This window comes from Hoplias malabaricus, chromosome 1, assembly GCF_029633855.1.
Source record: "Hoplias malabaricus isolate fHopMal1 chromosome 1, fHopMal1.hap1, whole genome shotgun sequence".
In the NCBI taxonomy this organism is placed as follows: Eukaryota; Metazoa; Chordata; class Actinopteri; order Characiformes; family Erythrinidae; genus Hoplias; species Hoplias malabaricus.
Genome location: NC_089800.1, coordinates 83,008,231 through 83,024,639, shown reverse-complemented (window position 1 = coordinate 83,024,639; position 16,409 = coordinate 83,008,231). Strand labels below are relative to the sequence as shown.

Here is a 16,409-nt window from a genome sequence, read left to right as displayed (position 1 = left end):
CAAACTGACACATACCATTGATCATGGTGACCTCTATCTCATGTGCAGCTGCTCCAGAGCATTTCACTTCATTTCATGCTTGTTATGGACATATTAAACTGTGAACAATTGAACATCTGTGTCCACAATGATTGCACCTCGAATGACTTATATTAATTAACAGGGAGGTCTACAAACATGTCGACATTTTATCACTAGGTGTTGGCAACATGACAGTGTTTTTGACCTTAATGCTGTTTTGCCTGGCTACTTCTCCTTGACTCATTTACATGAAAATGTACTTCAATATAAATTCAGATTACCCTGCCTGTCTAATTACTTCTAATTCTACCTCCCCATACAGGTTGAAAATGAGCAATGAAGAGATCAAGAGAGCCATTCTGGAAATGGATGAGAGGGAGGAGCTGGCTAAGGATATGTTAGAGCAGGTATTCTGAAATCTCAGCTGCAGGACTGTATGTCGGTCTGTCTGATGTGGTTAGATATGGACTGTCTTCAGACAGGAGGAATTACACTGTAATTTTTATGGTTAACCCCTTAAAGCAATAGTTAAACCAAAAGCTCTCAGATTGGTTTGATTATTGTAACTGCCAGAACAAAAGCCTGTATTTTCAAAATGATAACTTTACATGAGATTAAAAAAATAATAATCTTTGTATCAAATTAATGGAGATGGTTTATTTTTAGTCACTGAGGATTGTTAGTTTTGGTCCATTTATCATTCTCACACAATATAAACTTTTGCTTTTTAATATATAACCTGTAGGTTGAAAATGTAATGAGCTCTGTATGTATAACCATTTTTGTTGTGGCCAGCTGCTAAAATTTGTTCCTGAGAAGAGTGACATTGACCTCCTGGAGGAGCACAAGCATGAGCTGGAGCGTATGGCCCGGGCTGATCGCTTCCTCTATGAGATGAGCAGGTGAGGAGTGGTCATTTGGAAGATTGTTGCTCGGATGGTAATAATTGAACCCTGTGGTGTGTGTGTGAGCCGAGGTAAAGCTTTGTTTGGGAGCTACACTGTGTTTTAATATTGAAGTGCAATATGTCTTTGCCCAAGATGAGTGGGTTTTTTTTCACGTGCAGAGGAAACACATCCCCTTTTCATGAATGAAAATTCCCTCTCATTGTGGTTCTCCTTGATTACTAATGGCATGTTTTTGTCTTTTATAAAAACGAGTCACCGCAATAGCCTGTGGTCTATTGAATTTCCACTGCCTCCTCTCCAGTCTCACCGGCGCCCCAAACACTGTTATTTCCCCTCTTTATCATTCAATATGCCCTGTGCCTTGCCTCCTCCCTGTCCAAGGAGGGTCCTCTGAATCTCACACGCAGTTCTCCATAAACCTTTGGAGTTTGCTGTATCTAATTAATGATAAAAGCTGATGATGATAAAAGCTGGAATTTATGAGGAGTAGACTAACGGTTCTCCCCGACCGACACATAACACTAATAAACTTTCATGGTGTTTTAGTAGAAAACATCTAATTTGTGAAGATCATGGGGGCAACATTTTTCTGAGAGTGTTTTGAATAAAAAGACAAAATCATGTATAATATATGTAGGAAAACTTATTAAACTGTTAATGATTATACAGGGCAGTTTTCTTAATAATACACTTCTGAAATACAGTCTTAAAAGGAAAATAATAATTGAAATATCTATATAAAATATTTTATTTTCTTACTGGGTGCAGTAATAAAGTTGCTAACTTTCTGACAGGCTGAAGGAAAATGTTCTCATGGACCAGCACTTGTACAAAACCTTTACCCTCTAACTTAAAGGCTTTCCACACTTTTTTGATCTTTTAGGATTGACCACTACCAGCAGCGGCTGCAGTCCCTCTTCTTCAAAAAGAAGTTTGCAGAACGACTCGCAGAGACCAAGCCAAAGGTTGAGGGTGAGTTTTGACAATGCTGCGGGCCGTTCCACTGTGATCTCACAAGTCAAAGCCACTTCCAAGGAACACAGAACAGTTCATTCTCGAGAGAGACTCAAAGGGATGCCCATAACTTTTGCGTGTCACAGTGAGAAAGAGAGCAAAAGAGAAAGAACTGGGGTGGGAGTGGGGTACTGTTTGAGCCAGTGAGTGTGTTCTCATGGGTATGGCTCCTGTGCCTGAATTTCTCTCCAGTTTAAATAAAGAATGGGGTTACCGGGGAGGCTGTTTTGGAAAGCTGGCAAATGTTGAGAGGAGTCACTCTCATAAACACTGCTCACTTCTTCAAAGGGTTAGAATACCCTTTATGCAAGGGGCATCGTCTGTGTGAATTTGCCCTATGTGAACAGAAGCTGCCCTGCTGTGGCTCTGTCTCTCTGCAGACCTCATTAATGCATTTGGCTCTCTTTCATGACCACTGCAGCAAATTAGCCCCTCATAGCTCTTAATCAGAACCCCCACCCTCCACGTACACTAACACTCACCCTGTATTCCTCCTAATGTAGTTTTGAATGGGTTAATACCAGTTGTTGATGTCAAAAAACAACCAAAATTTGAATTAGAAGGAAAATCCTTCTTAACTTTTAATTGTAATCAGGGTAAAAAAATGTTCTGGTGCATTACTAATAGGTTTGTTTGGCATAAATTTCTTACGTATTAGTGGTGTAATCTTCGGACAATCAAACAAGTCAATAGTAACTTAACAGAAAATCTAGAGGAAGATGGTAGTTTGTAGATTGTAGATTTTTTTCTATTGGCCTCTATATCATGGGATTTTAACATTGAAGTTTTCCATTCTATTAAAAAATGAAAGAAGAAAAAAGCAAATTTGCACTGGATTTATGTAATAGCCTGAGGATTACCCTCATGGAGTGAGTAACATTTGAATTTGACGTGTTTGAAACAGAAGAGTTGGGCAAGCGTAAGGGTCTGATCAATTTTGACAACAGCCAATTTGCAACTTTGTCAGAGCGTCTTGTGGGGTGTCCCTAGTGTGCAGTGCTATGCTCTGCACGGAAACATCCGACCACGGCATTCATGTGGATGTTACTTTGACATAGTTGCACACCAATTAAACTCCATCACAGCAACGGTTGGAGAATGTGCCCTGACACACTGCAAAAGTATGGTGTGAGCAACATGACAATATGTATAATTGGCCTCAAAATTCCTCAGATCTCAGTCAGATTGTTGGTCAAACAAGTCGGATCAAAGCCAGAGACATAGCATGGACGGAGGTGACTTGTCCCCACCAATATCCAGCTGTTATTGAATTGTCCCCAAAAATAATTTGATCCCCTTCAAAAGAATAAAAGCCCCGATCTATCAACATCTCATTAATCTAAGGGTGCAAAAAGTGTTAAATCACATTCTCTACTCGAGTCCTACCTCCCCATAACACATGGCCGAAGTGATTGGCTGTGCCTTTCCCTGCTGTCACTTGAGTCTCTGTTGTGAGCAGCGCCAAAACTGGAAGGAAAACTTTCTAGTCATAAGTGAGTAAGACTCAGGTGCATCGTGGGTGACACACGAGTGTCAAAAGTGAGTGAGGATGGCAGCAAAAAAAAGAAGGTGGACAAAAAGAGCTATTTTTCAATGACACGTGTAACTCACTTAGTCAAGTTCGCTAATGAAATGAGTCCATTATAATGACAGCAAGCTAAAATTGTCTGTAGCTATGAATAACATGGTTTGGAAATTAACTGCACTACCAAACTACCAATCTAGGGGGGTGGGGGGCAGGGTGTGATACATTCATAGGTCCCCACGGTGATGTTTTGTTAGTATGAAGGGGAACAACACAATATTAGGCAGGTTATCTCAATGTTAGGGCTGATCGGTATACAGTCAAGACTCGTGTTAAAATACTATATCAATGCTTTTTACGCCTCTTTTGGACTATTTTTTTTGGACAAGCGCTTGCCATGCCCCTGTCTGAGAAACACTCCAGTGTGTGAGACTGGACTCTTTCATGCGAAAACCTCATTTCGGTCAGGGTGCTAAAGGTCTCCTCACACAACAATGAGACAGCTGTCGATACAGAACCGTGTTACGAGCCCCACCTGCTTGTGCTGTTTTATCTCGGCTGGATGTCTGAGTGGAATATTGCACTCGGGTGCGTCAACGTTGCCGAAATGAAAATGAGAAAGATCCCACACTCTCCCTGCCTTGCCCTGTCTGAAAATAAAAATCAGGGAAGAGGCCACCCAGGTCAACAAGTCTCAGGACTACAGTCTAAATTGGCCGTATAGACTGTGGAGAACAGTTTTAACTCCAACCAGTGAGGAACAAAAGAAGAGGGCAGGATTTCTTTGACCCTGCTATTGCCTGTTCACTTGTGTCAACAGGGAGGCATTCTGATTCATGTTTTACCATGACCCGAAGGCCGGGGCTAACTTTAGAAGAGTTCCTTAGGGAGTGAAGAGAAGATGATGGCATCAGAATTGAAGGAATTTGTGCTTAGAATGGGAATCCTAGTGTAATGAGTGCAAAAGAGGCTTCAGGTTCATAACACCCTCAGACACACACTGGTAGAGGACATTATAAACTCATTTATTATGTTAGTCTGGTTCAGAGTGAGGTTAAGTATGAGTTTTGTTCTGAAGCCAGGGGCTTTTGGGGAAATTTGGTGGTTTTGTTTCGTTTTTTTAACATCCCTGTGTTCATTTGTGGTGTGGTGAGAAGAAAAGATGAAGGCTTGTCTTGTTGTACTGTCTGTGCACTCTCATGCACTGCAGTGGCATTGATTGCACTGATCAAAACCTGCATTTTTGAACCGCTTACAGTAAAGACAGGATGATAGACGATCTGGTTTTGAGGGAAGAATCAGGCTGACGTCAACCCTGTGGGCCTTAAAGACCCTTCAACCTTTGAACGAGGAGATTATTGCCTTTGGTTTCTTGATGTTTTTTTTTCAATTTCCAACAAAGTATATCCCGCTTTATATCCATGTTACACCTGGATTAACAAACATAATCTGCACAGTTAAACTGCTAAATATTTGTTTCCTGAATGTGTTAACTTCACAAAACTGAATGTCCACTGTATAAAAGTTTTTGCAGCATAACTGCTATAAATAAAATATCCTTAAAAGGCAATTTTCACGATTGTAGTCAAAAAACACTTATTTTTTTTTATAAAATTTAGAAGATGTTTCCTTACCATGTGCTATCTCTCCAATCAGTTTGCATGCTCAAAACTAGTCTGTTGTGTTTACGAAGTCCCAGTGTCTCTGCTCATGACAGAGGCATCTGAAGTATTATTTTAGACAAACGGTGAAAAGCATGAACAGAGATGGGGATATTGCTCTACGACTGCTCCATAGGTGGGTGATATTGACTTATTTTAGCTGTTTCGGATCAGTTAAGGTGGAAATTCAGTATAACAGCATTACGAGAAGTGCTACAAAACAACTCGAGTTACAAATAAGTTTCTGTGGTTATTCAGAACAGTGAATAAAATCTTACAAGCAAGTTAAACTTCATCCAGTTTTTTTTCCCTCAAGCACACCATTCTCCATTAAAAGATGCCTAGCTTCTGAATGTAAACAATCAGAGAGAACTGCAATTACCCACAATCATAGACGTTCCCTTTAAATGTGCTAAAATTTTTGTATAGATCTATAGCTACATTAAGGACTCATGTGGAGTAATTACACTGTATCTTGTTGTATATAATGTTCCTATTGGCTTGCGCTCAATGATTCCGTGTAGGCTCCAGACCCGCCGCGACCTTGAAGTGGTTAAAGACAATGAATGAATGGATGTTCCCTATTCCTGCTTATCACTCTGCTCTCTGTATTGCATGATCTATGTAAGGTGGGTTTCTTTATCTCCCTCTCTCTGATTTCTCCTCTTCTTCCTCCTCAGCCATTCTCCATGCATCTCGCGAGGTGGTGAGGAGCAAGCGTCTGACTCAGATTCTGGAGGTGGTCTTGGCCTTTGGGAACTTCATGAACAAAGGACAGAGAGGGAATGCCTATGGCTTTAAAGTGTCCAGTCTGAATAAGATAGCAGACACCAAGTCCAGCATAGACAGGTCAGTGCTGAACCCAAGAGTCCAGATTCAAAATGATAAACTGAAAGTTGGGCAAGCACTCCACTGTGAAACCCTTGTAGTAAACCACCTTTTTCTGACACTTATTTGGATATTCAGTCTTATTCACTCTTAAATAATTGCAGTGGAATCACATACAAATGATTAGATTTTAGTTATTATTATTATTATAATATGATATATCATTTTTTTTTTTAATTATCGTATGTAGGCAAGTCTTTTAGGACTGCTTTAGATTTTCCTTTTTGTATTTTCTTTATAATTATCATCAATAAGGGACAACGAAATTGACATGTTATCTAATTTCCCACAGGAACATCACCATGTTGCACTATCTGATCATGATCTTTGAGAAGAACTATCCCGACACTCTCAACATCCAGCAGGATCTGCTCATTGTTCCAGAGGCAGCCAAAGTCAAGTGAGTGACACAATCAGCTAAACGGGAATGCAGAGTTAAATATGAAGCCAGACTTTACATAACCTCGTTACTGAGGATTGTGTCTGACTGAGGAAGATAAAATGTCCTCGTTTTGTTTAGATCAGCTCTAGGGTTTCTACTGTGTACTATGTATAGGACAATTGTTATTGTATTATTGCCTTTGCTGTACTTATCACAGAGAGCTGCAGCACGCAGATGTGCCCTCTATAAAACCACTCTGATATTGTTATGCTATGAGCTTCCATACCAGTCTCATGTTGCAGTTTCTGTGGGTTTTAATAAATCATACATTGAAGTGTTCCAGCAAACATAAATAATAATAGACACAGTGCAAGCCAGTCTTTAGTTATGGGACATAAAGGATTCTCCACTGTGATTTAATTCCAAAAATGTGCAATGCTGTCTGTCACACAGTTGTATATCATAAATGTAACTCAGGCAGTTGCGTTTGTTTCAATGTAGTTACTTTATAATATGTCCGAGGTTGTAGTATGCCTGGGGTTGTAAGAGGTAAACGTTAAATGTGAGCATGATGATTAATTTGTGACTGTCCATTGCTCCTCTGTGCCCAGCTTGGCTGAACTAGAGAAGGAAGTCTACAGTATTAAGAGTGGGCTGAAGGCTCTGGAGGCGGTGAGTTTTCTATTATTTATTTTTGCGAGGAATGTGAAGCTGTACTATGAATAGTGTTGAGGAGAAACACTTTTTGGTTGATGTAGCATAGTGGGTTATAGCACTGCTCTCTGAGACTAGAGCTGCTGCACCAATCCACTGTACTGTTTACATTCTAAGTGGTTCTAGATAAGAACATCTTCCAAATTCCATAAATAGAAATAGTAATACATCTTATTGCCAATCTATGGTGGCTATAATTGTACGGACCTCTACCAAGCAATCAAATAAAAGTGCTGTCTCAAAACAGAGAGAGAGTTTTTTTAAGGGTGAAAGTGTAATGCACTGTTTGCAGGAAACGTTTTTGTGAATGTCTGCGATTGTTTCCGAATGGTCATTCCAATGGATATTCCAGAGCAAGTGTGGTATAAATTACATCTTGGGTCCGAGTTAATATGAGCTACGTATTGGCTGACAGGGGGAAGCATTTAGTGGTCAAACTATTTAGCGGCAAATTCAGACAAGTCACGTTCAGGCTATATACCGTTTCTTTTCATTTTTGCATAATGGAAAGGAGTCTGTTGCATGAGTTAAATGAGCTCAATTCATCCTCTCAGCACTCTCCTGTACCTCACATAGCCCAATGTCAGAAACTGACCACCAGAACGAGAGCAAGGTCATTATGTGTGATGTACTCCAATGGACGTATTCATTAAGTAATTAAGAGAGAGGCATGTAAAGGACAGGGCCGAGTGGAGGCATGCTTCAGAGCTGAGAGTGTGCATTAATCTGCCTGTCTGCACGCCATGGAAAAGAGTGGCATGTGGACAGTTTAATAGCAACACATGAAGGCACAAGATGTCAAACACACACATGGACTGTATTTAGAGCTGATGAGGAGGAAATAGTAGGAAACAACGTGAATGATGGATAGTGGGCGATACTTAAATCCTTTTCATGATGCTTGATGCAGATTGCAGTTGGAACAGGCACATTTTTCAAGATATTAATACTTTATTTTAGATGTCCCAAATATGCATTGCTGTGCGTTAATGTGCTTGCTCATAATTGCAGTTTATGGTCAAAGTCTGTGCAGTTTGGCTTTGATAGATCACATTACACAGCTTACGTATGCCTTCTCAATGGAAAGAATGGTAATTGACCAATATTCTTATTTATCGAAAACATCCATCCCTCCATCCATTATCCACCGCTTATCCGGGTCCGGGTCGTGGGGGAAGCAGTCGGAGCAAAGAAACCCAGACCTCCCTCTCCCCAGCCACCACCTCCAGCTCCTCCGGGGGTATACCCATGTGTCCCAGGCCAGTCAAGACATGTAGTCTCTCCAGCTTGTTCTTGGTCTGCCCCGGGGCCTCCTCCCCGTTGGACATGCCTGGAACACCTCACCAGAAAAGCGTCCAGGAGGGATCTGGACCAGACGCCCGAACCACCTCAACTGGCTCCTCTCGACGTGGAGGAGCAGCGGCTCCACTCCGAGTCTCTCCCGGACGTCCGAGCTCCTAACCCTGTCTCTAAGGGAGAGTTATCGAAAACAATAAAAACGAATGCTGTCTAGGTTAAACTACGTCGGTTATACTTTCTTGGACTTCAGACATTGTTGGGTTTCAGATTTATGATCTCCTGAGTATACAGTAATGCTTAAACCATATTAAAACACTTCTTAATGAACTATGGAGTTGGTCAGAATTCAAGAATAACTGAGGATGCACAATATTTTCAAAAAATATATATGTTTATTGGGCTACCATATGACAAATGAACATCTCAGCCATTTGTAATCATGCTCTGCTTTGTGTATTTGCGATGACCCTGTAGGAGTTGCAGTACCAACAGAGCCGGACAAGGGACAGAGGTGATAAGTTTGTACCTGTGGTCAGCGACTTCATCACAGTGGCAAGTTTCAGCTTCTCTGAGCTGGAGGATCTGCTGCATGATGCTAAAGAAAAGGTAATGATCCCTCCATCACCTGATCAGTCGTCATTTCTGCACCCTTTAGGTATTAACTCCAGTGTTGTAATGGTTGACGTTTGTTTTTGACAATCTGCGTGGGCTCGCAGGAGTTCCGCAGCCTAATCTAATAAATGTGTCTGTGTGCTCATCAAAGAAAACCACCTACTCTCCCCATCTCTGCTCCATGGAACTCATTTACTGAGCTTTCATCTAAGCCAGATGCAATTGCACAGAGGAATTTACATCAAGAGCAACACAGGGCTTGGTTATATTTCCCCTCATCCCCTAATACCCAGTGCGCCTTTCTCTGTGCTTGCTTTAAGATGCTGAGGTGTTTCCAACTGATTTTGTCTTTGACTGGTTGTCAGTGGAGCTTGGGGTGTGTTATGGGGGTTTTGTGTGTTAGATAGAGGCTGCAGGGATGGCCTCAGTGGGCTTCAGTGTCTCTACACACACTAGACCCTCCACTCCTGCCAAGCCTGAGCCAAAGCCAGGTCCTAACGTCTTAGAAGTGGGGAGTGAGAGAGTAAAGGAGGAAAAAGGGATCAAGAGAGAAAAGAAAAGCCTTTATATCTCCCTGCCGGCTCGGCATGATGACTTAAACGTCTCAGGGGAAGCCCCAGTGGCTGGCCTTAACTTCTCCTGAGCTTCTTTTTCTGCATGTATACAGAGATCTCTCTCTTTTGAAATTTGGCAGAGGCCCTGCACCCTGCTAGGCTGTGTCTCCATTTTTTCAGAATTTAAAAGAATTCTGAAGGCCTCCTGGGAATGAGCTTTTGCAAATGAGTGTGTTTGGTTTGTACATTTTTAAGTGTTCTGAACTTTTTAGTCAAGCCAGAAAAGAACACGGCAAACCTAAAGTGATTGGACCAAAAATACAGATGAAGGCTATGTGTTTTTCATTTAAATACTGTGCTAAAGTAAGACACCAACATTTCTTTTTATTTGTTTTTCTTTCTTTGTTGGAGTTTCTTTCTCATGTGAATTTAAAATGAGTAAAGTAGAAACAAACTGAAGGGATTTTTCAAGATTCAGAATTGACTATAGCATAATTCTCATGCATAAAGATGTAAAATGTAAAGAATTCAGGCCAAAAACAGGAGTTTTCAGAACTGCAATTCAAAAACTGATTAAGAGATACAGAGAAAAGGGGGGTCCTAAGACCCATACAAGAACTGGTAGCCCACCAATGCAAAATCTGATAAGGAGTTCTTAAAAATGTTTGTCTTCTGTGAAATCAAGCCCAGCTCTTGCTTCATGGTGGTTTTCAAAAAAAATCAAAAAACAAACTGCAGCTGTTTGTGTCCGTCCTATCAATCCACTTGCGTCATGTGCATCTGAAAGTATGTGGAGCCATCAGGAAGCTTTTACTGAGCAATGATTGGCACTAGATCAATAAATCTGGATATCTGAGATGTGGAGTAAGGCTGAAATGGCCACTATGTCTAAACTTGTAGTTAGGATTAAATGAATTAAAAGAAAGATTAAAAGAAAGTTTAAGCAACTTCTAAGACTGAACTTTGAGGAGCAGAAATTAAGCTTCCTGTAAAAGAATGAAAGCTGGTATAAAGAAAAGTGTGGGCATAGTTACTATGAATTTCCCCTGGGGATCAATAAAGTGTCTGTCTGACTGTCCGTCTATCTATCTCTCCATCTCTCTCTCTATCTCTCTCTCTCGCTCTATCTCTTTCTATCTCTCTCTCTCTCTCTATCTCTCTCTATCTATCTATCTATCTCTGTCTCTATCTATCTCTATCTCTATATCACAACAAAAACAGAGTGTATACAGTTGATGATGCTTTTGGGTTTTTTCTATGAAATATATTTGTGTGCTTTTTTGACTCTGGTCAGAAACCGCCACTAATTTCTTTAACAGTCATTTAGTTATTCATTTCCCAAAGGTTTAGTCGCAACTGATCAAATTACACATTTTGTTGATTTTTCTAAGTGAAAATGAGTTGACACATCCTCAACAGGAAACACACACACACACACACACACGAGACATTCCAGACATTCTAGGAAAACAAACCTGCATGTGTTTGCTTGCGTTTCTATGAATGTGTTTTGTTGCGTGTCTCTTTCTGCCCCCTCCCTCGTGGTGATGGAAAGTGTGATTAGGGATAAACTGGTCTGTGTTCCTCCCCTGACTGACCACACACTGCCCAGAAAACTCGGACCTCAGCCTCCATGCACACAGCCAGCTCTGTGCTCCCACCCATCGCGAGGCTAATTATTTATTTAAGGAGTGCCATGAAAAATGGAAAGGGTGTTTGGAGAGACGTCACGGGAAAAGCCTGACCCTGAAAGGTTTTGCTGCGGGAAACAAAAGCTCTGCTGTGCTCCTCAAGCTTGGGGCCACCTCCTCACACACTTCCTAGGGTTACACTCTTACTGCTAGTGTAGTGTCTCAGAGCTAGCCCCAAAATAACATAAATATTAGGCTCAGTGAGACAGAGAAGTGTATAATAAACTAAGAGGCCAAAGGGTGTCTACACATTTGGACAGGTGTGTGCAGGATGTCTTTAGAAAACTGACTCTACATCCCCCCATTTGTTTCAGGAACTGGTTCTACTTTTTAGGTAACGCTTAGATGCTGGAGCATTTCTGTGAGAATTTGATTGCATTCAGATATGACAATACTATTCAGATACTGACGTTGGATGATTAGGCCTGGATCATGAAGACCACTACAGCTCATCCCAATAACACAGTTGTACTCCATCACTCCACAACCTACTGATTAGGGGATTACACCCCTCTGTCCCATGCTTGGCTTTGTTTGATGAGAGAAGCCTCATGTATAACTGCTCCACCACATCCCATTTCTTTTCCTGCTTTTGTGTGGTGATTACACAAGCTATGTTGTCCACACTGGAAGAAATTGGTGGATTAAGATCGTGGGGGTATTGTACAGCGTATGTATTAGTTTTTAGTTTAAAATCGGGACACGGCAGTAATCTCTTAGTCAAGAAATGCTTCCCACAACCAAGAATCTAAAACACTGAGTTTGTAAGGCATCGCCACTTCACAGGGTTCAGAGACAGTGAAACTGGCCAAACTCCCAGTGGGAGGTGAGCCAGCAGGAGCCAGATAAATGCTACGTAGAGCACTTCAGAGCAAATCTGCTGTGTATTCGGGATGTTCTTGGCAGTCAGAGCCGTCTGACCCTAAAATGGATTTACACTTTTAGACCAGGAATCGTATCTGAACGGAGAGCCTTACTTTAGGTTTTAACACCACAGCGAGCCAAACCTCTACTAAACATCAGGAACCATGGAATACGAGCTCAGTTCATGCCCTTTTTACAATGTGTCAATCATTCATGTCCAGAGATATGAAACTGAGTCAAATTTGATCATTTTGAACATTTACATCAGAGTCATTTTCGGACAAAGCAAACATAAAGGAGACTTTCAGTTCCTGCACAAATGCAGCATGAAATCAGCAAATTGAGCATGAACTGGGTTCTGTTCTTGAGAAAATTGTCACATGGTGCATGACTAGGTTGAATTTATCTCTCTTTTTACTCCCTCTTTCTTTCTTACTTCCCTCTCTCTCTCTCTGGCAATGGTCAGTGGGCAGGTGGTAGTGATAAGAGTGGACATATGGTAGTCAAATCAGGCATGACCTCATCCATCACACACACAGGAGTAGTATGGTTTTGTGTGTGTGTGTGTGTATGTGTGTGTTTGTGTTGTTGATGAATGCGTCACTGATTTATACTGTCCACTCAGTACACACGATACATAGCAGTCGGCAGCTGGCATATCTCAGTAACCAGTCTGCGTAGCTACAGTGAATATAGCATTTGTTAGCGTTCACATACAATTATTCCTTATCAGCTACACTCTCCTGTCTCCAGGATCCACAAGTGTCTAGCGATGTTCTTATGGATGATGAATGTGTTTATTAATGTCTGTTTTCATTTCATCAGCATGGGTAAAATGCTAAAATAATTGTCTTTTGTAAACATCACTCTGAGTTATTTGATATAATTGAATATTTATGGGGTGGCACGGTGGAGCAGCAGGTTAGTGTCGCAGTCACACAGCTCCAGGCACCTGGAGGTTGTGGGTTCAAGTCCCGCTCCGGGTGACTGTCTGTGAGGAGTTTGGTGTGTTCTCCCCGTGTCCACATGGGTTTCCTCCGGGTGCTCCGGTTTCCTCTCATGGCCCAAAAACACACATTGGTAGGTGGATTGACAACTCAAAAGTATCCATAGGTGTGAGTGAATGTGAGTGTGTGTCACCCTGTGAAGGACTGAACTGGATAAGTGGTTGCAGACAATGAATGAATGCATATTTATGCATGCTAAAAGAGCCTGCTCTGTTTTTGCTTTTTTAGTAACACATTCATTCATTGAGTTAAATTTGTCTGTGAGGTTTTGTTTACGTTACCACTCTGAAAAGTTCCAAAACTGTAATCATTCATTCATTCATTATCTGTAACCTTTATCCAGTTCAGGGTCGCGATGGGTCCAGAGCCTACCTGGAATCATTGGGCGCAAGGCGGGAATACACCCTGGAGGGGGCGCCAGTCCTTCACAGGGCAACACACACACATTCACTCACACACTCACACCTACGGACACTTTTGAGTCGCCAATCCACCTACCAACGTGTGTTTTTGGACTGTGGGAGGAAACCGGAGCACGCGGAGGAAACCCACGCAGACACAGGGAGAACACACCAACTCCTCACAGTCAGTCACCCGGAGCAGGAATCAAAACCACAACCTCTGTGTGAGCTGTGTGACTGCGACACTACCTGCTGCACCACCGTGCCGCCCTAAAACTGTAATCAGTGATCTGAATATTAAGAACAACATTTTTTGATAGATACATGTATAAAACGATTCTAATCAAATGCCTGTGCTGTGCAACTCTTTAATGATTTTTGAAAAGGAGGGGGGAGGGGGGGGGAAGAGCTCTAAACAATGAACTTAATAAATACATTTGAAGGCCCAGAATAATGAACAGACCTGTAGATGACTCCACAATCACAGAGAAAGCTGTAATTTAGGTTTACTGTCCATGAGAGCAGAGATGTACGTACTTGAGATGAGGTTTTATAGTAAACCGCCACGGTACATTCCATGCCTTTATTTGTACCCATGCTGCAGTGTTTCTTGTTTAATTCAGATATTCCATTGCTGTCACATTCTCCTCAGTTTCTGAAGTCTCTGAAGCACTTCGGAGAGGAGCAGAGCAGCATGCAGCCGGATGAGTTCTTTGGGATTTTCGACACGTTCCTGCAGTCATTCAGTGAGGCTCGTCAGGACCTGGAAAACATGCAGCGCCGCAAAGAAGAGGAGGAGAGGAGAGCACGCATGGAGGCGATGGTAAGATTATTGCTTTGGTTCAGGGGTGTCCAGGAGTATACAACCTAAGTACGCTGACAAACATAACACCGAACCACGCTGTCAGTGAGATGAGAATCAAACTGAGGTAGACATATTCAATCTGGGGTCACAGAATAAGTGTAACAATTATTCATTCATTCGTCTAAAATGAACACTGTTCTAGTCTCATAGCCGAGGATTGTTTTACTGCATTTGAAGCCAACAGCTGCCCTTTAGACAATGTCAAGGTTTCATGATGAATGGTGGAATAGAAATGCTTCAGATTTACTACCTATTCTTAAGTTAGGAACATTTTTTCCTTCTGAAAAATTGCATAAGGTTCCATGACATCACATACTATTTTATTGCTCCCCTGCAGTAATATATTTATTTATTTATTCATTTATCACTATTGGAATAAAACCTCCAAAATGGAAGAAGGAGCAAAAAAAAGCATTTCCTTTCTGCATTTGAATGTAAGATAACATTAATTTCTCATGTTCCATAAACAGACTGAAAACATGAACCTGTTTGCCATGAAAATTTGATGCTATCATTATAAAATTAAAAAACGAATAAAATTACAAGGTTTTGATCTGATAGCGTGGATTATGTTCCATCTGAATTATTATTCAGTCTGGACGTGGAGATCATTTCCTGTACTGTAAGTTACGGATCTTTATCAGCTATGCTGAAGAATCGAGCAGCTTCCCATTATACAGGGCTTAATAAGAGGTTTAAGGCATTATATCAGTAATAACAGCCTAGTTCTTAAGGTCTCACAATGAATGTTGTAATTCATTAATCACAGTGTTAGGTAGACCTCCCCTAAATATGAGGGATCTCTAGCTGATCACAGATATGAATGTGGGCTTCAGTGTGTCCTGTTTATTATTTGTCTGCACCCCCCAATGCTTTTTGTCCAAAATGGTCATTCCATCAGATCAGCTGTCAGCAGCACCCCTGCCCCTCCACCTCTTGCCTGGCCTCCCCCAGGGAATGCTGGGAATGTTGCTTGGTCTGTGGAGAGTGAATAGAGTCTGGGAACCGGACAGCCTCTTTGACTTCTACTCAAATCTTAGCCATGTGGATTGTGGGACGCAGGGTTCTTTAGCCATCACGGTCACACTTCCACACAGGAAATATAGCTATTGCACATCCCGGTTGGTGTAGCATAGTGCGTAACTAGGGTTAAATTTCCTTCTTGGGTAAGCATGCATGCTACAGCAGGAAGATACCTTTAGCGAGACTCCTAACGCCACATTTGAGGTATGACTATAATTGTAAGTCACTGTGGTTAAGAGTGTCTATTAAATGCTGTGAATGAAAGCAAATACCTTTGAAAATAAAGAGAATGTGTGCAGGGGAATCAGAAGCAGACTCACAGTAGTGTAGCTGCAGTACTTCTCACAGTACAGCTAAAAGGAGTGTCCTGAAATAACTCAGCACCTGGGGGTGATGCATAAATGCAGTATGCAGTGCAATAGAAAACATTTTTTAGTGGTGTTATGGGGGGATAAGCTCCTCTCTTGAAACATAGCCACCAATAAATTATGACTGATGTTTTAATACAGACATTTCAACACCCCATAAATAATCATATTCACAGATCCTTTTATGGTGAATTCCCTTTATTTTTTGTAATCTACTGTAAAGGGACACTGTTTGTTTACCTTACAATTCAAACTAGGAAATTTAACTCAAAAGGTTTGATGAACCAAATACAATCGTGATGACGTTTTCCATGTCTAATACGCTGTACATCTCACTGTACTTCACATCGTTTCATTACGCCTAAATACACAAAATCATGACTTTGTAGTTTTAATTAAATGTTTTTAATTATTTTTAAACTTTTTTTTTTCTTAGTGCAGCATTTGATAAATGAAACAGGAAATTAGTGTCATCAGAATGGACCTCTTGGTTCAGATCCTACCTAATTGACCACTGTCAGTGGCAAAATGAATCTAATGAGTAGAGTTTGGTGTCCCACAAGGTTCTCTTTTATGACCACTTTTAGTTTTACTACTTAGCATATGCCTGTG

The 16,409-nt window shown here is 41.2% G+C and overlaps 1 protein-coding gene across 5 annotated transcripts in view; it reads left to right on the top strand.

The window, feature by feature from the left end:
• The window catches only part of daam2 (dishevelled associated activator of morphogenesis 2), a 109,081-nt gene that overhangs the window by 88,398 nt on the left and 4,274 nt on the right, over positions 1 to 16,409 (top strand). For all 5 annotated transcript variants that reach the window (XM_066675285.1, XM_066675263.1, XM_066675274.1 and 2 more), the window contains 8 exons: positions 344 to 428; positions 817 to 923; positions 1,813 to 1,901; positions 5,810 to 5,978; positions 6,310 to 6,417; positions 7,011 to 7,071; positions 8,887 to 9,018; positions 14,194 to 14,364. In XM_066675285.1, the coding sequence (XP_066531382.1) occupies positions 344 to 428; positions 817 to 923; positions 1,813 to 1,901; positions 5,810 to 5,978; positions 6,310 to 6,417; positions 7,011 to 7,071; positions 8,887 to 9,018; positions 14,194 to 14,364 (922 nt within the window). The remainder of the gene's footprint in view (positions 1 to 343; positions 429 to 816; positions 924 to 1,812; positions 1,902 to 5,809; positions 5,979 to 6,309; positions 6,418 to 7,010; positions 7,072 to 8,886; positions 9,019 to 14,193; positions 14,365 to 16,409) is intronic.